The sequence below is a fragment of the Equus asinus genome, chromosome 11, assembly GCF_041296235.1.
Source record: "Equus asinus isolate D_3611 breed Donkey chromosome 11, EquAss-T2T_v2, whole genome shotgun sequence".
In the NCBI taxonomy this organism is placed as follows: Eukaryota; Metazoa; Chordata; class Mammalia; order Perissodactyla; family Equidae; genus Equus; species Equus asinus.
In genome coordinates, this window is record NC_091800.1 from 73,071,062 (window position 1) to 73,092,319 (window position 21,258).

The window sequence follows — 21,258 nt, forward strand, 5'->3', positions numbered from 1 at the left end:
CAAAGTGGGGACCACAGCCAGCTTGTCAGAAATGCAGATTTTCTGGGCCCTCCAGACCTGCCAAGTTAGGAACAGAGGAGGTGGAGCCCAGCACAGTGAGGTCTGAGAAGCACTGCTGCAGATCAGCCCTGTCGAATGAAAGTACAATGCGAGCTGCAAATGTAATTTAAAATTTACTAGCACTCACCTTAAAAAGGTGAAATTAATATTGATATATTTTATTTAATCCAATATATTAAAAATACTATTTTGACATGTAAATATAAAAATTAATGAGGTCTTTTTTTTGTGTTTAGTCTTCAAATCTGATGTGTATTTTACACTTGGAGCACACTGGAATTTGGACTGGCACATTTCAAGTGCTTGGTAGCCACATGTGGCTAGTGGCTGCCATATTGGACAGCCAACTCTAAAGCTCAGATTGCACTACCAAATTGGTCACACGTTGAGGTGAGGGGGCCCACCTTTTGAGCCCCAGGTCAGTCATTGGCTGTGAGGTGGGGAGTGGGGTAGCTCCCTGGCTTGATGGAGAACTCCTGTCTGGTTGAGGTAGATGGGCCAGACTAGGGAGCAGGTGTGTGCTATGAGTAGTCAGCACACCAGCTGGGAACGCGGTGCTGACTGGCAAAGAGGCTCTGAATGGACACCAACAGCATACGCTACAGGTGGGGTGGGAGGAATGGCCTGGTAGGGGAGCTGTGGTGGAATGATGAAGTTTTAGAGTTGAGGAATGTAGTTTCCTGGTGCTCTAGCTTACTATGGAGGCAGAGCCAGAGAATCTTGAGATTTGATCGTTTCTCTCCAGTATTAGGTATTTTGCTTAGCTTTTAACAGAAGGTCTTGGCTGACAGTTAAAGGTTGGGATGGCTAGTGAGGTTCAGAAGACTAGATAGTCACTGTCTGTTTGAAAGAAAAGCTGTGCTTAAGTGAAAAAGCCTGACTTACATTAGTGTTTTTAGAAGGCATTCTGTCAGAAGGTCACTCTGGGTCTGTTAAAATGCTGAAATAAAGACTCAGCTGCTGTCCCGAGCTCTGTGCCGTGAAACGTGGAAGAGAGGACCTGTGCTCAGAAATTTTGAAGATGAAGCACTAATGTTGACTTTTACTGTGATAAGATGATGTCATGGCTCTATTAATCCAGTTTTGAGGATAGTTTCTTCTTTGAGGTAGAATGCATCCTGATGATGAATTACTCTGGCAATGGAATTGTTTTAGTATTATTCCCCTGAATGCTACTGTGGATATGTTAAGAATAACAGTAGTTTTGTGTTTTGCAGAATTAGTGTTTAGATTGTTCTTTGACATAATTCCTACTGGATTTACCACTTTGGGCTTTCATATGAGGTCATGTGTAGAATGTGAAAATAGATGCTATCTGAGCTTAGAAAAGGATATTCAGTTCCCTGTTGTTCCAACAATGGCTGGAAGGCATGCATCCATTTTGTCTAAGAGCTATACCATTTCCCCCTTTTTTGGTTAATAGTTATTGTGTGCTTACTGTAATGTATGCAAAACTGTGCTAGGCATTTTGCACACTCTGATTTAATCCTCATAGCAGCCTTATGTCCTAAGTAAGTACTGTTATTATGTCGAGTTTACATGAGGAAATTTCCTATATATTTAAGAAATGTCAGAGCCAACATTTGAACCCAGGTCCGAATCTGTCTGAGTCTGGACCAGTGCTCTTAATTACTACATTATTACTCTAATGGTAACTCTCAAATGGTCTGGTATAATTTTAAGAAAGAAGGGGAGAACGGCATAATTGGATTTAGTTTTTGGGTAATATCTTACGTTTCCTTGTTGCTTTACAGTTTATCAAGGCTGATTTGGTCCTTTACCACCTCTGTAGGAAAGCATGGGAAGTGTCGTCACCTAGATCTTATAGATGGAAACTAGGATCCAGAGAAATTATTTGCTCAATGTTACGTAGCTACGAAGCAGTGGAGCAAAGAGTTGACCCAGGTCTTGTGACTCTGAGGTCATGTTACTTCCCATGTGCCATGCTCTTAGCAGGGATTTCCTTTCTAAGTGTGGAAAATGTAGGAAATCTTTATTCTTGCAGAAGAGAACCAATGGCAATATGTTGTTGGGAAGTCATTTTGCACTTACAGCCCTTTCTCTTTTTGGCTCTGGTAGGCTAAACAGTCTTTATAGATGGAGTTGATTAAAGTTTTTCCTAGAACGCCTGTTGCTAGGAAGTGTCTTAAAAGAATTTTGGACTGGGCTTGTAGCCAGTTTGTGATATGCTTAACAAAACCAATATGTTAAAATTCTGTGTGGAGGTCCAAATTAGCAGATTTCTACAAGCTTGTTTTGTGCATTAAAAAAATTTTCTGTTGTAGCTCTACAAAATTGCCTAATGTTTGACCTATATTCTTCATAAGTTTGAACTTTTCATGAAGGTCCGCCAGGAGTAAACAGGAACAGAGAGCCTTTGTGGGGCCGACTGCAGATCAGTGCAGACTGGCTGGGGGACCCGCCCAGACCCTTGTTTCTGGGTAGCAGTTGTTCTGTTGTTATGGTTCTGTCTGCTTGTACCATTTCCACTTCTAGTTACTTGGCTAACCAGGGGCGTCTGTGTTTTTAAAAGTTTGGGGTGCATTATCACAAATTCACACGTGTACACACTGTATGCTTTCCTTTTTGATAATGGTGGCAAAATACAGTCTGTTAGATCTTCAGAATCAATTTTCTTAGAATCAATTTTTAAATAGTAATAAAAAGATTCTGAAAAACCAGTTTGATCAGTCACGTGCTACAGCGCCTGCGTTTTGTCCAGGTGTAACTTGTAGTAGAGTTCATTAGTTTTAAGAACTGTGTGGTGTAGACGTTTTTTATTCTAGTTTTATGTTATTGGTAGTTTTCTCAAAGTAAATGTAGTTTACATTGAGTCAGCTGACCCAAGCCTTTCTCAGAGCTTGGCCACTTAGAAATTTCCGAATTGTTCTGGGATAGAAACTCTCTCCCCTATTGGGCCAAATTTAGCTTAGTCCATTCTTCATGAGCCCATCTAATGAGATAGAGTCCTGAGGTTTTTATTCCAAAAGGTATCCTAGAAACTTAATGCGTAATTCAGATTTATTGAAATCTATGAAACTAGCTCTATTTCTGCCAAGTAGCTCTGCGTGTTTGTTATTCTCAGAGTGATTCACCAGTGAGATCTGAGTCCCCATATTCTTGGCCCACATGTTCAGTTTGGATTATCTCCGTAATTCAACTTCAGTAATAGCCAGAGGCTTGCACACGTTAGATACCCCGGTCCTCAGCTCTTGTTTTTTTAGTAATAGTGGTTTAGGTTAGTAAGGGACCTTAGAGGACAGTCATCTAAGCTTTCATTTCTTAGCAGAGAGCAGAAGGGTTTGCTCAAGTCATGGAAATAGTGTCAGGCTGAGTTAGGATTAGAACTTAGGTCCCTTGATTTCCTCTCTCAGTTCTCTCCCAGGTGGTATGCTGCTTTTGGAAGCGTTCCCTTCCCCAGACATAAACATCACTGTTTATTCTCTCTCTCCAAAGCTAATTAGAATGCCTAAAATGTCCATCTCAGGTTGTGTTTTTCTCTAGAGGACACCCATTTGGTTTTTGCCGCCAGGAGTAAGTTAAACCCTTTAATTGGTAGTGATTAAACACTCATCTATGATTTTGCCTTTTGTAAAAGGATATGTTGACGTGTTGCTGGGATAGACCATTATGTGCCTGAGAATATTAGGGAGAATTTGTGAAAATGTAAACTACTTTGTTGTTCTATTTTGTAGAATTGAGAGGAAGCTGTTATGCCATTTACTTTCTCATGTAAATATTCTGCTGCTACCTTGCAGCAGAATAAGTGTGAGAAATTCCCAGGTAGCTTTTGCTTTTTTAAATTCTTAGTGTTTGTTTTCTGCATTGGCTGAGGCTCTAAACACTAGACATGATTTTTAGGGGAAGGATTATTTGTTAAGTTCAATATAGGAGTAAAGTGGCTAAATTATAGCTATTCTGCTGAAAGCAGTGGAAGACTGAATTTTTATTTGAACACAGGGAGTGGTGAGACCTTGGTAAATTGTTTTCTCATCCGAAATCATATCTTCGCATAGACAATGGTGTTAATGTGGGTGGTACTGTTATTTTTATTATCTCAAAATAAAAAAATTCAGAGTGCTTTGAATAGATCTATGCATAAACCTTGTAACCATTACAGCCTAGCTCTGTGACTTTCGAAAAATTAAAATTCTCAAGACTCATTTTTCTAATTTTGTTTTTGCTTGAGGAAGATTTGGCCTGAGCTAACATCTGTGCCCGTTTTCCTCTATTTTGTATGTGGGTCACCACCACAATATGTCTGTCTGCCAATGAGTGCTGTAGGTCTGCACCTGGGAACCTAACCCGGGCCACCGAAGTGGAGCGTGCCGAATTTAACCACTGGGCCAGGAGGTCAGCCCCTCATTTTTCTCATTCTCAAAATTAGGGCTAATACTCTTGAACTCATAGGGATGCTTGAAGGAATGTGAGAGAGTTTTGGCCTTAAAAGGGACACAGTAATCAAGTTAATTTTCTTCCATTCCCAATTCATTGTTCTTCTCTGCTCTTTACTTGGTAGTGTGAAGGCTTTATTCTGTGAAGTGTATCTTTCATATCTATTACCTTCAAATTTGTTTTTTTTAAAGGACACGAATTTTTTTTGTTGTTTGCTTTTTTTATTAAGATTATGATACTTTACAACTTTGTGAAATTTCAGTTGTACCTTATTGTTAGTCATGTTGTGGGTACACCACTTCACCCTTTGTGCCCTCCCCCCACCCCCCCTTCCCCTGGTAACCACCAATCAGTTCTTCTTGTCTATATGTTAACTTCCACTTATGAGTGGAGTCATACAGAGTTCGTCTGTCTCTGTCCAGCTTATTTCACTGAACATAATGCCCTCAAGGTCCATCCATGTTGATGTGAATGGGATGATTTTGTCCTTTTTTATGGCTGAGTAGTATTCCATTGTGTGTGTGTATATATATATATATATATATATATATATATATATATATATATACACACACCCTATGTTCTTTATCCAATCATCAGTTGCTGGGCATTTAGGTTGGTTCCATGTCTTGGCTATTGTAAATAATGCTGCGATGAACATGGGGTGCATGGGACTCTTGGAATTGCTGATTTCAGGTTCTTAGGATAGATACCCAGTAGTGGGATGGGTGGGTCATAAGATATTTCTATTTTTAACTTTTTGAGAAATCTCCATACTGTTTTCCATAGTGGCTGCACCAGTTTGCATTCCCACCAGCAGTGTTTGAGGGTTTCTTTTTCTCCACAACCTCTCCAACATTTGTCACTCTTGATTTTGGATATTTTTGCCATTCTAACAGGTGTAAGGTGATATCTTAGTGTAGTTTTGATTTGCATTTCCCTGATGATTAGTGATGATGAGCATCTTTTCATGTGTCTACTGGCCATCCTTGTATCTTCTTTGGAGAAATGTCTGTTCATATCCCCTGCCCATTTTTTGATCGGGTTGTTTGATTTTTTGTTGTTGAGCCGTTTGAGTTCTTTATATATTACGGAGATTAACCCTTTGTCGGATAAGTAACTTGTAAATATTTTTTCCCAATTAGTGGGCTGTTTTTTTGTTTCAATCCTGTTTTCCCTTGCCTTGAAGAAGCTCTTTAGTCTGATGAAGTCCCATTTGTTTATTCTTACTATTGTTTCCCTCGTCTGAGGAGTCATGGTGTCCGAAAAGATTCTTTTGAAACTGATGTCAAAGAGTGTACTGCCTATATTCTCTTCTAGAAGACTTATTGTTTCAGGCCTGATCTTTAGGTCTTTGATCCATTTTGAGTTTACTTTGGTGAATGGTGAAAAAGAATAGTCAATTTTCGTTCTTTTACATGTGGCTGTCCAGTTTTCCCAGCACCATTTTTGAAGAGACTTTCTTTTCTCCATTGTAGGCCCTCAGCTCCTTTGTCAAAGATAAGCTGTCCATAGATGTGTGGTTTTATTTCTGGGCTTTCAATTCTGTTCCATTGATCTGTGGACCTGTTTTTGTACCAGTACCATGCTGTTTTGATTACTGTAGCTTTGTAGTATGTTTTGAAATCAGGGATTGTGATGCCTCCAGCTTTGTTCTTCTTACTCAGGATTGCTTTAGCAATTTGGGATTTTTTCTTGCCCCACATGAATTTTAGGATTCTTTGTTCAATTTCTGTAAAGAATGACATTGGGATTCCGATTGGGATAGCGTTGAATCTGTAGATTGCTTTAGGTAGTATGGACATTTTAACTATGTTTATTCTTCCAATCCGTGTGCGTGGAATGTCTTTCCATCTCCTTATGTCGTCATCAATTTCTTTCAGGAAAGTCTTGTAGTTTTCATTGTATAGGTCTTTCACTTCCTTGGTTAAATTTATCCCAAGGTATTTTATTCTTTTTGTTGCGATTGTGAATGGGATTGAGTTCTTGAGTTCTTTTTCTGTTAGTTCATTGTTAGAGTATAGAAATGCTACGGATTTATGTATGTTGATTTTATACGCTGCAACTTTGCTGTAGCTGTTGATTGTTTCTAATAGTTTTCCTATGGATTCTTTGGGGTTTTCTATATATAAGATCCTGTCATCTGCAAACATCAAGAGTTTTACTTCTTCATTGCCTATTTGGATTCCTTTTATTTCTGTTTCCTGCCCAATTGCTCTGGCCAACACCTCCAGTACTGTGTTGAATAGGAGTGGTGAAAGTGGGCATCCTTGTCTTGTTCCTGTTCTCAGAGGGATGGCTTTCAGTTTTTGTCTCTTGAGTATGATGTTGGCTGTGGGTTTGTCATATATGGCCATTATTATGTTGAGGTACTTTCCTTCTGTACCCAGTTTTTATCATAAATGGATGTTGGATCTTGTTGAATGCTTTCTCTGCATCTATTGAGATGATCATGTGGTTTTTGTTTCTCATTTTGTTAATGTAGCGTATCACGTTGATTGACTTGCGGATGTTGAACCATCCCTGTGTCCCTGGTATAAATCCCACTTCATCATGATGTGTAATCTTTTTGATGTATTGCTGTATTTGGCTTGCCAGAATTTTGTTGAGGATTTTTGCATCTATGTTCATCAGTGATCTTGGCCTGTAGTTTTCCTTCTTTGTGTTGTCCTTGTCAGGTTTGGGGATCAGAGTGATGTTGGCTTCAAAGAATGTGTTAGGGAGTGCTCCATCTTCCTCAATTTTCTGGAATAGTTTGAGAAGGATAGGTATTAAATCTTCTTTGAATGTTTGGTAGAATTCTCCAGAGAAGCCGTCTGGTCCTGGACTCTTATTTTTGGGGAGGTTTTTGATTACTATTTCTATTTCTTTACTTGTGATTGGTCTATTCAGATTCTCTATTTCTTCCTGATTCGGTTTGGGGAGGTTGTAAGAGTCTAGGAATTTATGCATTTCTTCTAGGTTGTTCAATTTGTTGACATATAGTTTTTCATAGTATTCTCTTATGATCCCTTGTATTTCTTCGGTATCCATTGTGATTTCTCCTCTCTGATTCCTAATTTTATTTATTTGAGACTTCTCTTTTTTTTTTTGTGAGTCTGGCTAAGGGTTTGTTGATTTTGTTAATTTTTTCGAAGAACTAACTCTTTGTTTCATTGATCCTTTCCACTGTCTTTTTTGTTTCAATATCGTTTATTTCTTCTCTAATTTTTGTTATTTCCCTCCTCCTACTGACTTTGGGCTTTGTTTGTTCTTCTTTTTCTAATTCTGTTAGGTGTCGTTTGAGGTTGCTTATGTGAGATTTTTCTTGTTTATTGAGGTGGGCCTGTATTGCAATGAATTTCCCTCTTAGGACTGCTTTTGCTGCATCCCAAATGAGTTGGTATGGCATGTTTTCATTTTCATTTGTCTCCAGATAATTTTTGATTTCTTCAATAATCCATTGTTTGTTCAGTAGCATGTTGTTTAGTCTCCACATTTTTGCCCCTTTCCCAGCTTTATTCTTGTAGTTGATTTCTAGTTTCATAGCATTATGATCAGAAAAGATGCTTGATATTATTTCAACTCTCTTGTATTTATTGATGCTTGCTTTGTTTCCCAGAATATGGTCTATCCTTGAGAATGTTCCATGCGCACTTGAGAAGAATGTGTAACCTGCTATTTTTGGATGAAATGTTCTATATGTATCTATTAAGTCCATCTGGTCTAATTTTTCATTTAATTCTATAATTTCCTTTTTGATATTCTGTCTGGATGATCTATCTATTGGTGTTAGTGGGGTGTTGAGGTCCCCTACTATTATTGTATTGTTGTTGATATCTCCTTTTAGTTCTATTAAGAGTTGCTTTACAAATTTTGGTGCTCCTGTGTTGGGTGTGTATATATTTATAAGTGTTATGTCATCTTGGTGGAGTGTCCTTTTTATCATTATATACTGCCCCTCTTTGTCTTTCGTTATCTGTTTTGCTTTGAAGTCTACTTGGTCTGATATTAGTATAGCGACACCTGCTTTCTTTTGTTCACTATTAGCTTGGAGTATTGTCTTCTATCCCTTCACTCTGAGTCTGTGTTTGTCTTTGGGGCTGAGGTGTGTTTCCTGGAGGCAGCATATTGTTGGGTCTTGTTCTTTGATCCATCCTGCCCCTCTGTGTCTTTTGATTGGAGAGTTCAATCCATTTACATTTAGAGTGATTATCGAAATGTGGGGGCCTCCCGCTGCCATTTTATCTCTTGTTTTCCTGTTCTCTTGCATTTCCTTTGTTTCTCATTCCATGATTTTTGGATTACTAATTCAGGTATGTAAATTTCTGTATTGGGTTTGTCTTATTTGTAATTTGTGTCTTTATTCTCATTTGTTTAGTGGTTACCAGGTGGTTTGTATAAAACATCTCAGATGAGATAGTCCATTTTCTGATAGCCTCTTATTTCCTTGAATTAAAACATTCTATCCCTTTTCTCTTCCCCCTCTAGGTTATTATTCTCAGATTTTTTTTTATCTCTTCTTTCTTGTGTTGTGAGTTTGTGGTTAAAATGACAGAGTTGTTTATTCTTGGTGTTTCCCTTCCTTTTATCTTTAATGTTTTATTTAACTTTTGCTAACCTGTTCTGATGGAGAACTGCTACTTTCTGTTATTGTCCTTCTACTTATCTGCTTTGCTCTTGGTTTTGTAACCCCTTTCCTTTTTTTGATTTTTCAGGTATGAGGGTTTTCCTGAGCATTTCTTGAAGAGGAGATTTTGTGGCAATGAACTCTTTTAACTTTTGTTTATCTGGGAAAGTTTTTATTTCTCCATCGTATTTGAAGGATATTTTCACTGGGTAGAGTATTCTTGGCTGCAGGTTTTTGTCCTTCAGAGTTTTGAATATATCATTCCACTCTCTTCTAGCCTGTAAAGTTTCTGCTGAGAAATCTGCTGATAGCCTTATGGGGGTTCCTTTGTAGGTTATTTTCTTGTGCCTGGCTGCCCTTAGTATTTTCTCTTTGTCATTGACTTTTGCCAGCTTCACTACTATATACCTTGGGGTTGGTCTTCTTACATTGATAAAGTTTGGAGATCTATTGGCTTCTGTCACATGAAGTTCCATCTCTCTCCCCAGGTTTGGGAAGTTCTCAGCCATTATTTCTTTGAACAGGCTTTCTGCCCCCTTCTACTGTTCTCCCTCTGGTATACCTATAATCCTTATCTTGCATCTCCTAATTGTGTCTGATAATTCTCAGAGTGTTTTTTCATTTCTTTTTAGTCTTAGTTCTCTCTCCTCCTCTGCCTGCAGCATTTCTATATTCCTGTCCTCCAAATTGCTAATTCTGTCCTCCATATTATCAGCCCTACTGTTCAGAGAGTCCAGATTTTTCTTAATCTCCTCCATTGTGTTCTTCATTTCCAGTATTTCTGTTTGGTTCTTTTTATGGTATCAAACTCTTTTGTGACATAGCTCCTGAACTCGTTGAGTTGTCTATCTGTATTCTCTTTTAACTCAGTGAGTTTTTTAATAATGGCTGTTTTGAAGCCATCATCATTTAGGTTATAGATTTCATTGTCTTTGGGATTGTTTTCTGGGTATTTGTCATTTTCCTTCTGTTCTGGAGATTTAATATATTTTTTCATACTGCTTGATGGCGTAGATTTGTGCCTCCGCATAGAGATACAGTTTAGTTACTGCTTCCACTTGTTTCTACTGGTGTGTCGGGGGGAGCAGCTGTTTAGATTACACCAACCAGGAACCCTCTCAGCTGTTGCTAACTGGGCCTGGGCCCCTCCTTGTAGTCTCAGTGGTCCTCTGGGGTCCCTCTTCAGCTGTGGGGTCAGTCGTAAGGGTGCTTCAGACTGCTGGTGCCTACTGTTGCAGACCGCCTAGATGTGCTCCCTCCTTAGGGTCTGCAGTGGTGTTATGGGCTTTCCCAGCGGCCGGGAGCAGGATCTCCTATATTTGCAGCTCTGTCACTGTCGGAGCCCACAAAATCTCACTTGTCCACTATAGGCCACAGCAGAGCTATGGGTATCTTCTGCTGTTTGTGGTTAGCTCACCTAGCTATGTTACTTTTTCCCCTGGGCCTTCCACCCTTGTGATTGCTCGGCGGGATCTCTCTACTATTGCTGTGCAGAGGCTTTCACTGAGGCTGCTGTGAGACTGTAGCTTTCCTCCTGGGCCATGGAGCCGGGCTGCTGGAACTCCACCCAGCCCCAGTCCTCTCCCAGGGGATCTCTGGGAGCCCCTTGCCCTGTCTGTGGGACATCCGGAGTCTGTGAGTCCAGTGGTGGCTGGCTGACTGCTGCCCTGCCCAGGATTCTCCTTGGGACCCTCCTGGTGTTCTGAATGCTGGGTGGGGCCTCTCCACTAATGGCGAGCAGAGGCTTTCCCTGCTGCTGGTGCGGGACCCTGGAGTTTCCCTCTGGGCTTAGGTGTAATCGTGGGGGGCTTAGGTAGGGCTGTAGTCACCTGTTTCCACCATCGCTTCTCTGGTGTGCGCACACTCCTGCCCTTGGTGTGTGGCGATGCTATGGGGGAGTCTGCTGGAAGAAAGCCGCTTGCAGGTACTAGGCTGTTCGGGGGCCAGGGGTCGGAGAGTTTTCACCTATCTCCACCTCCTCCTGGGGGGAGGTCTGTCCGCCTTCCGATGTATAGCAGCACGGGTGTCTCAGGCGTCCTGAGATGCTATATGGATATCCTTTGTTAAGCGATGAATGTCCAATTAGTTGTAGATTCGAAGGGGGAGAGACAAAGAAGACTACTCACTCCGCAATCTTGGTGACGTCTCTTATTACCTTCACTTTTATGTAAAGATTACATTTTGTAATTTGGGGCTTGATTCTTTAAAAAAAATAATTGTACAAATATTTGAATTCATTTTAAGATGTTGCTATAGAAACATTTTGCTTCTTATTTGAGTTGTTCTCTTAGAAAGTTCTAAGAGGTTACGGTATCTATTGCCTTTTGCTCCTCACCCCCCCCCCCCCTTTTTTTTGGTCCAGCTTTATCAGTAACTACTGGGTAAATTATTCTCTTAAACTTTGGCTGTAATTTTCATTAGTTATTATTCTTAATGTTTTAAAGCCTTAAGATACACTTTCTCCACAAACATTTGTATTAGAACAATAGAAACATAATGAATTAGAAGTGAACTTGATTATTAGTATTGCCTTTTCACTTTTGTCTGCCAAACCACTTTTATACCAGAAAAAGTAAAATAAAAAATCATATTCAGGGGCCAGCCCGGTGGCACAGTGGTTAAGTGTGCACGTTCTGCTTCGGTGGCCTGGGGTTCGCTTGTTCGGATCCTGGGTGTGGACTTCTGCACTGCTTGTCAAGCCATGCTGTGGCAAGCGTCCCACATATAAAAGGTAGAGGAAGATGGGCACAGATGTTACCTCAGAGCCAGTCTTCCTCAGCAAAAAAGAGGAGGATTGGTGGCAGATGTTAGCTCAGGGCTAATCTTCCTCAAAAAAAAAAAAAAAAGGAAATCATAGGACATCAACAAATAAAAAATAACATTTTATTATTTTCTGGTCACTGTTATAATTGAAGCTCCTTGAAGGCCAAGACTTGTTTTATGTTGTATAAAGTTCTGTGTGGTATGTGACATTCTGATCCTGCCATTTGAGTCTGCATGATCAGAAAGACTTTACTTCAAATTTTGCTTGACTCGTTGACTTCTTTTGTTATACTTTTCTGGAGATTATTTCCCTGCCTTTGATTTCTTTTGTGTGCCAAGGGGATGTGTCTGTAGTTATGATTTACCTTCCATAGTTATGGCATGTTGCTTAGAACTACATATATTGATTGATAAGACATTTTAGCTAGAAGCATACTGGGTGAATTACCCTGAAAAAATATTTTTAAAACTCATGTAAGTATCTGTAATTTATTTCACTTTTTTTTTGTAGGATGTTCCACACTATTCAAGACAGTGCTTAATGGTGTCCCGTAGTCTCTGTTCAGCAAGATGTGATTCTAACGAAAAAGTAAGTATTTAAAAAATACTCTCAACAGCTAAGTTATAAGGGTTTTACTTCCTTGTCTCCACACTATGTTCAGTGGACAAATTAAATTTTATTAATGCTGTGTAATTATTTATTCCTCTGAAATCATAGGTTTTATAGGTGCTTAATTTTTGTTCCTTCTTTCATTGTGGGCCACAACCTGAATCATCAATTTTGTATTTGTATGTATACCAAAAAGTAAATAAATTTACAATGTATTTCCCTTGTTTTTAGCAGAATAACTAATACAACATTCTTTCTTAAAGACTCAGAGATTGAGAGATTTTGATTAGACTAGATTTTTTTCATTTACTTAATATTTATATGATTTACTTTGATTGAAGGCAGCTATGTGTATTGTAAATTTTGGGACAAGGGAATTCCAATTAAAATCCTGGTATATGGTAATGTTTCAGCCTTGTAGTAGGAGAGATAAAGGGACTAGAAGTGGTGTTTGGAGATAAAACATGATTTAGTGACAATGAGGCTTCAAAGAGGGCGGAAGAAGAGTTTGGTTAGGAAGAGATGGTTCAAGTTGAATGTCCTGAAAGTAGACTGATCTGAATGATTATGTGAGTATGAAATAGCTGAGATTTCTTCTAAATCATCTGCTAAACTACACAAAACTACTCAAGAATCTGGAGACTTGGAGAAAGAAAGAATCTGCAGCAGAGCGGTCCAATAGAAACAATGTGAGACACAACTGCAGGGTACATGTAAGTTTAAAGTTACTAATAGCCACATTAAAAAAATAAAAAGAAATCAAGTTAAATTAATTTTAGTAATATATTTTATTTAGCTCAATACCTAAAATGTTGTTTCAACATATAATCAATATAAAAAGTATCAGTGAGATTCTTTACTTTCTTTTTTTTGTACGAAGCCTTCTAAATCCAGTGTATAATTTACACTTCTGGCACATCTCAGTTTGGTTAGCCACATTTTAAGTGCTCAGTGGCCTCATATGGCTAGTGGTTACCTTATTGGATGGCACAGGTCCAAATGAATTAGCTATGGTAAACTCCCTGTTATGAAATCTATTTAATTTAAAATTTAGTTTAATTTAAAAACTTAAGCATAGACAGTATGCCTTGGGGTGCATGTATGTTTCTGCACACGTGTTGAGTTCCAATCTAGAGGTAGTGAGCTGTCCTAATTAGAATACTCTAGGAGTGGTTAGCTAGCATTTATCCTAGAGGTCACATTCTAGAGATGGGGAATACTACAAGTGGTCCAGCCGTCTTTGTTCCTATAAACGCTGGTGGCCTTCCTCATTAGCATAATATGTATTATAAATGGGCTCTCATTTATGAAATCAGTGGTATTCAAGATATATGTTTTGGCTGTTTTATAGAAATTTTCAGCCCCTGAATTAATGGAGTATAACGATCTAGTTGGCCTTTCGTCCTTTGCCTTTAGGGATAGTGCCTCAGCTTGATCCCTAAATGAAGTAGTCCTGCGTTCAGCCACTGGTCTGGAGGATTCTTGATAGCTTGAATCTGACAGTATCGTTAGCCAAATCACAGTATTGATGCATTTGTCTCAGGTAAACCTTTGATGCAGGCTGTTGGAGCATTACAAAGTGCAGGAAGTTGAGACTTCACTGAGCTTATCCAGCAGGTTTTAAGGTTCTTTTTATGTCTGTTAATAAATATTTGCATGTGTGGTATGGATAATGATAAAATGGAGTGACATATGTCAGGGCTTCTAAAATGGAGCCAGAAGGCCATTAAGGAAAGAGGGCTTCTACACATATACCACACGTCTATCCAGGATGCTTACTCCCGGAGATAAGAACTTTTTGCCTTAGAGATGGCCTTAGCAACCAATCATGTATAGCTAAAATGTAGCAGTGGTTACCAGCAGCTGTCACAAATTTTGCAGAACAACCTGTGTAATTTATCTCTTTTTGCCTTTATACACCCTTGCCTCTTTTGTCTTCCTTGGAGCACATTTCGGGTTTCTGCCTGAATCTGGGTCTCCCGAATTGCAATTCTAATTGCCCAAATAAGTATCTGCTGTTTAAATTCTACTGATCTTTTCCATGGTCGATAGTGGCAGAATTTGGTTTGAGACTTATTTTTACTGTAACCTCATAGTGAGGTTATGGGAATTTCTAATTCACTTGCCACATCGGTGGCCATTGATAATTACTAAAAATAGATGAATAAATGTGTATAGCCAGCTTGAATTTAGGAATAAATATGTACAGCTATCTTGGTTTAGGAATAAATGTGTATAACTATCTTGGTTTAGGACAGTTACAGATTTTACTTTTCCTTTTTCTCCCCAAAGCCCCGCAGGACATAGTTGTGTAGTTTTAGTTGTGGGTCCTTCTAGTTATGGCATGTGAGATGCCGCCTCAGCATGGCTTGATGAGCTGTGCCATGTCCGCGCCCTGGATTTGAACCGGTAAAACCCTGGGCTGCCGAAGCAGAGTGCACGAACTTAACCACTCGGCCACGGGGCTGGCCCTGGTTTAGGACATTTAAAGAGTATCCCCTCCCCTTGGAATCCACTAAGCTGATACCTATTTTGTCATAAATATCTGAAAATCAAATCTGCCACCTGCTATCTTTATCATCTCCTTTGCTGTGCCTTTGCCTAAGGTAGTCCTGAAGAAACTGTGTAGCATCCTCAGTCATGATAAAGTCTAAGATACTTTTGGGCACCTATTGGTAGTACAGGTGCGTATTCAGACCAAGTTCTTAAATTCTCTCTTTACTTGAGGGCTGCATTTAATTGGGCCTTTCTACTTCCAGGGATTCTTCCTTCCTTTGTGGCCATTCATTAAATACTGTATCGATTTATTATTACTGTCTAAAGTGCAAGTAAACCTGATCTTTGGTAATACATATTTGTTAAATAAATTGATTTTCATCTAAACTTGCCCTTGACTCCTTTCCTGCTCCACATTTTATCAGTGACTCTCATCAAGTCAAAATTAAACCAGGTGAAATTTAATCATTATTAAAAGTATTATTTTTTGACTTGAGTTTTAACAAGTCAACTTATCGTCTCATGTACGTTCATGAGAATATGGAAGATTTAACTTAGTGGTAATTTGCTTAGAAAAAGACTAGGAAGTTTCAGTAGGCCTGAAATTAGTATGAGTCAGTACGTTACTATGGTGTCCTGCTACAACAAATACAGTGCGTAAAGCTCGCCCCATTTTCTTCGGATTGTGTCACATCATGACCTGCTCTACATGAATGTCTGAACTCTGACTTTACCGCTAGTTAACTTCGTAAGTGACCTAGGCAAGTGATTTGGCCTCATCAAGCCTCAGTTTTCTCATTGTAAGATGGGAATATTATCAGAACTGACCTCGTAGGACTATTATGAGGATTAAATGAGATAGTACACAGAAGGAATTTGTCACGGGACCTGGCATATAGAAAGCATGTGTCCTAAATGTCAGCTGCTTAATACTATCCTTAACTCGGTTTTGCACATTCAGAAACTGAGGCACAAAACCCACAGATAGTAAGTGGAAGCCGGGTGTGAATTCAAGTGTGTCCTTCTCCTGAGCTGGTGGATTTACCCACTGTGCTGTACTCCTTCTCAGAAGTGTTTGGTGAGTGACTCAGTGTCTGCAGTTCCTGTGTCATTCTTCCAAGTACCCAGTGGAATGGGCCAGCTTAGCTGTTCTCTTGGTGTCTGAGTGGAATGAAGTGTCCTTGGTGGTTTTAGACCCCAGCTATAAAGATCTAAGCATAGGGAAGGGAAAGAAGGAAGGGGGGGATAGAGAGAGAATGAATTCCAAGAAAACCTTAAAAAAATCCTTGAGAAGTTCCCTGTATTTTTCACTCCAAATGGCATCATTAGCGCAGTTGTAGAACAGCAGCTACAAAAGTCCTTCTCTGTCTCATATGGTACTTGAAAGCCCCCGTGTCTTCACACATTCAAGTTCCCGATTTAAAGGATTTTTTTTCCTTAGAATATCTTCAGCATGCCCTACACGTGGCTCTCCACATATAGGATAAAGTCCAAGTTCCTTAAATGGCATAGAATGCCTTTCATAATCTGGCTTTTTTCACCCTAGCTTTAGTTACTAGGTCCTCCCTGCCCCCCCCCCACTACATATTTTGTGCTTGAGCTATACCAAAAGTTCCTTGCAGTTTTTCAGTGCTGCCTTCTGGTTTCATGTCACTGCCCGTGTTTGTACTGTTCGCTCTCCCTTCTCTGTACTTAACACAGCCTCTTGGACATAGCTGTATTATAGTACTTAATGCATTTTGTTGTGATTGTGCCATATTGTGCACTGAAGTTATTGAATGTACTTGATATTTACCTGTAATTGTTGATGGAGAGGAGGAGTTTTAAAGTTGGCTTGTTTGTATATATATTCTTTTGTATGCATAGCTTTTTGGGAAGAATATACAGAAGACTGGTAATAGTGCCTTTGGGGCAAGGTCCTGAGTGTCTCTACAGTGTATCCCCTTTTGTACCTTTTAAGTTCTGAACCATATACATCTGTTACTTATTTAAAAGAAAATCTTATGTGGGGAAGATTAATTGATATGATTAGCTTTATTGAGCTCATGCACTAATTGGTAATACATTAATAGTCTTGTATTAGTCAGGTTTCTTCAGAGAAACAGAACCAGTAGGAGATAAATTTGCAGATTTATTGGCTCACAAAATAAATGGAGGCTGAGAAGTCCCATGATCTGCCATCTGCAAGCTGGAGTCCCAGGAAAGCTGTTGGTATAATTCTAGTCCAGGTCCGAAGGCCTGAGAACCATGGGAGCCGATGGTGTAAGTCCCAGTTCAAGGGTGGAAGACCGATGTCCCAGCTCAGTCTGCTTCGGGTCTCAGGCCTGATGTGAGATTAGGATATTTTAAGGGCCCATCTTTGCTCAAGGCTCTGAATGAGTCAGGAGTCTATCAAATTAGGAGTTTACCAATTTTAAGGCAGAGGCTTGTCTTAGATTGAGGGCATAAGCCACGTGTGACATCAAGGTTAAACCAAGACTTTGAAGGCCTTTTCCAATTTGGAGATTCTCTGATTCCCTGTCAGGTTAAAGTATTGCTTTAAGTTATATGAGAGTACTTTTAAGATCATATGTGTCTTTAAGTTTTCCTTTAGAAATATAGCTAAAACTTATTTTGTAGTTCCATTTAACTTCTAACAATTCACTAACCCAGAAATAATTGTGTACTAAAATGTATTGCATCCAAATTACTTACAATTGTGGGTGCATTTCTTTAAAAGGATTAGCCTATACAGTTTTAGAGTAGGAAGAGAACCTTACTAAATAGTTTCCCATTAGAATGCTATCAGTTTATGTATATGGAAATAAAGACCTTACGGAGATTGTTCTGGTTAAAGTCAAATTGGTCATCGGTGGCAAAGCTGGGCTTAGAATTTCCGTCTCTAGTCCCAAACAGAATGGAACTACTCTTTCTATTATGTGGCCTTAGCTACTTCAAAATTTGATGGTTATCCAAACTTAACATTGTATTCAAATAGCATAACCTGTTTGGTCTGGGCACCTTTGGATATAAGCATAATTAGTATCTGTTCTGAGTTATTGAAAATCTTGTTTAGTGCTATACCTCAAGCCAACAGAGATGGCATATAAATTGTCAGACTTCCTTTTGATGAGCTACTCATGACATTTATAGTTTTCCTGAATTTAGAAAGTAAATTATCAAGTGAATTGTCAAGCAATTTTGTCTAAAGTTTTTTAGTGTTCTGAAATATCATTTGAAGATTATCTTTTGGCAAGAGAGGTTATAAATACCCCATTAGTCCACTTATAAATTATTGAACTTAGTGAGTTGATGCTTTAACATGATAAGTATAGGGCCAGATCTTACCAGATGAGTTTATACCAACCTGGTTGTAGATGAATATGTATATAGTATTTAATTCTACTCTAGGGAATAATGTTTATTAGGATCGTGTCCAGTGTTAATTGTGGAAAAACTTGGTGTTTTCTGGTCCCAAAATGAGAGTAACAATTTATGTGTTTTTTCTCTCTTCAGACTTTTGATAAAATTCTTATTGCTAATAGAGGAGAAATTGCATGTAGGGTGAGTAGAATTTTAATCTTATTTTCCTTTTTACTCTGTGAATTTTATTATTGCGTCCCTTTAAATATGAATCACTATTAATAGATAATATTACTATATTTTAAAATAGGTAATTAAAACTTGCAAGAAGATGGGCATTAAGACGGTTGCCATCCACAGTGATGTTGATGCTAGTTCTGTAAGTATCTTTTTGCTTTATTTGAATCACGACCTTATTTTGGGTCAAGTAGAAAAAAAGTGAAAGATATAGATTCTTTTTTCTTGGCCTGAAAAGGGTATACACAATTTAAAAAAATATCTATTTAGTTGCTCACTCTTGTATTAAGCAAAATGATAGCATCATAGAGTCTTCAATGTATATCTTAACTATTTTTTTCAAGGCTTTAAAAACCTAGAATAGAATAAAAAATTGCTAGACTGATTGCTGGTCACCACTTTAAGTAGATTTAAGTGAAGCGTAAGAAAGATTCAAAGATTAATGAAATGTTTATACAGTGCTTGCTTTATGAGAGCACCTTCCTCACAGCATAAGTCCAGTCTCACTAATGCTATACTATAATTACTGTAATTGTTTAACCTTCTTAAATTTTTTTTTTTTTTGGTGAGGAAGATTGGCCCTGAGTTAACATCTGTTGCCAATCTTCCTCTTTTTGCTTGAGGAAGATTGTCGCTGAGCTAATATCTGTTCCAGTCTTCCTCTATTTTGTGTGTAGGAGGCCGCCACAGCATGGCTTGACGAGCAGTGTGTAGGTCCTCCACACCCAGGATCCGAACCTGTGAACCCTGGGCTGCTGAAGTGGAGCGTGTGAACTTAACCACTAGGCCACCAGGCCTGCCTCCTTCCTAAATGCTTCCACTATGTTAGCCTAAAAGTTTGATAAATGAAAGATAGGCTAATGCTAATTGGACATGAACAGAAGAAAATATAGCATAAAGCAGTAAATGCTATATAGTTTTATTGGGGATTTTTAGCACAGCAGACATTTTTTTAGCAGTAATGAACTATGAATGAGTAGAAAAATCCTGTGGGAAAAGAATGTGAATTATTGGAACTTTGTGGAATGAAATATAAGTACTTCCTCTTTTTGCTTGAAGATTCACCCTGAGCTAACATCTGTGCCAGTCTTCCTCTGTTTTGTATGCGGGTCACTGCCACAGCCTGGCTGCTGATGAGTGGTGTAGGTCTGTGCCCAGGAACCAAACCTGGGCCACTGAAGTGGAACACGCTAAACTTAACCACTAGGCCACTGGGCTGGCCCCTAATTCCTTTTAACTATGATAGTTTAAATAGTAGTTTATATTCCTCACAAGATATTCATGAAATAATGAGAAAACTGTTACTTTAATCTTTTTCTTGATTGGTAAAGTTAAGGTATTTATCAACAGCAAACTCCGAGAAAAAAGTTTGTGTCACTGTCAAGCTAGTCATAGATTTAAAATTCACTTTTCTCATCTTGTGTTTCTTTTCAGAGTATTAGCTCAGGAGGCATTTTCATTCATGGATAAATTGAGAGAGAAAAATGTGTGAATTATGGACAATCATTGTTTTTATTTCAAGTCTACCAGTAACCTTTCACTTATTTTTTTTTCACATCAAAATATAGTTACCTCTCTATGCTGTGTGATCATGGAGGTGATTGTTGGCATGGATAGTCCAAAATAATTTATATTTTGATTTTTTCCTATATATTTATATTTCTGCCTTGGTATTATAGAATAATCTATTTCTGTAAGTTGTTGCCCCAAATAGCATTACTGACTTTTCCCATTCTTAGATTTCTAGCTTTGTATTCTGATCTAGAGGTAGACAGTCACATTCCAGACTTGGAAAAAATTAGTTTCAAAAAAGTTGGTCTAAGTTTTAAATCTTTCTCATTCATGTCCTTCCTAAAGCAGAGGTGGTAGTTTTATATTTTAAAGACTTATAGCCACTTTTGGCTGAAAATAGAAGTGAGGATACCAGAGATTATAATACATAATTTTTGCCAGGCCCCACAACAGAAGCAATGCTTGCTCAGTCAAAACTTCCTCTTAGTATGACCTACTTTGTCAGTTTCTAGAAAGATACTGTAAATAAAAGCAGGATAATAAGGATGGTTGGAATGCTCAAAGTTTACTTTAAGCCTCAGCAATAGGGCCAAATCTGCCATTTGGTTTCTGCTTCAGTCTTAAGAAAGCCAAAAAGTTGAATTCCTCTAACAGCATATTTTGCTTCCTTAACACGTGATCACAAAGGTTACCGTAATATCTCATCAGCTTTACAATATTAGTAATGTGAACTAGGCATGCTATTCAGATGTATTGTGAATGTTTGAATGTTTATTTTCAGGAGGTGAGCATTGTAAATGTAACTTGGAGTCAAAACTCTTACATGCTTTATATATTCATAAATTTAAATGTAAATATTGTAGTAGGAAAATACTGCAAGAGTTGATTGTGAATGCTATTAATTTTATGTTAAAAATAGTTAAGCAAGGGAAAAAGACTAATAGTTACTAAGTTAACTGCAACTATGAAGTGATAAGTCGCACAAAGGAGGAAAGCCAACTAACTTGCAAACAATATTTGATGGAAAAAAGTTAGCTTGTGAGGATGACTATGCAGTTTTCTTCCGTTGGTCCCTTTCCCCCCATCATGTTCAAAATTGTCCTCACTATTCTTTTCTCTTTGCTCTTCTGTGTAAGTTTTAGGATGAGCTTGTCAAATTACAGACACTCCCACTATTTTTTTACTACTGTAAACAAGGCTTCTATAGCCACTCTTTTACAAGTTTTTTTGTGAA

The 21,258-nt window shown here is 38.5% G+C and overlaps 1 protein-coding gene across 5 annotated transcripts in view; it reads left to right on the top strand.

Moving 5' to 3' along the window:
- Positions 1-21,258, top strand: part of PCCA (propionyl-CoA carboxylase subunit alpha) — a 394,848-nt gene that overhangs the window by 7,020 nt on the left and 366,570 nt on the right. For all 5 annotated transcript variants that reach the window (XM_014839245.3, XM_070520102.1, XM_014839234.3 and 2 more), the window contains exons 2-4: positions 12,339-12,416; positions 18,429-18,476; positions 18,586-18,654. In XM_014839245.3, coding sequence (XP_014694731.1) covers positions 12,339-12,416; positions 18,429-18,476; positions 18,586-18,654 — 195 coding nt within the window. The remainder of the gene's footprint in view (positions 1-12,338; positions 12,417-18,428; positions 18,477-18,585; positions 18,655-21,258) is intronic.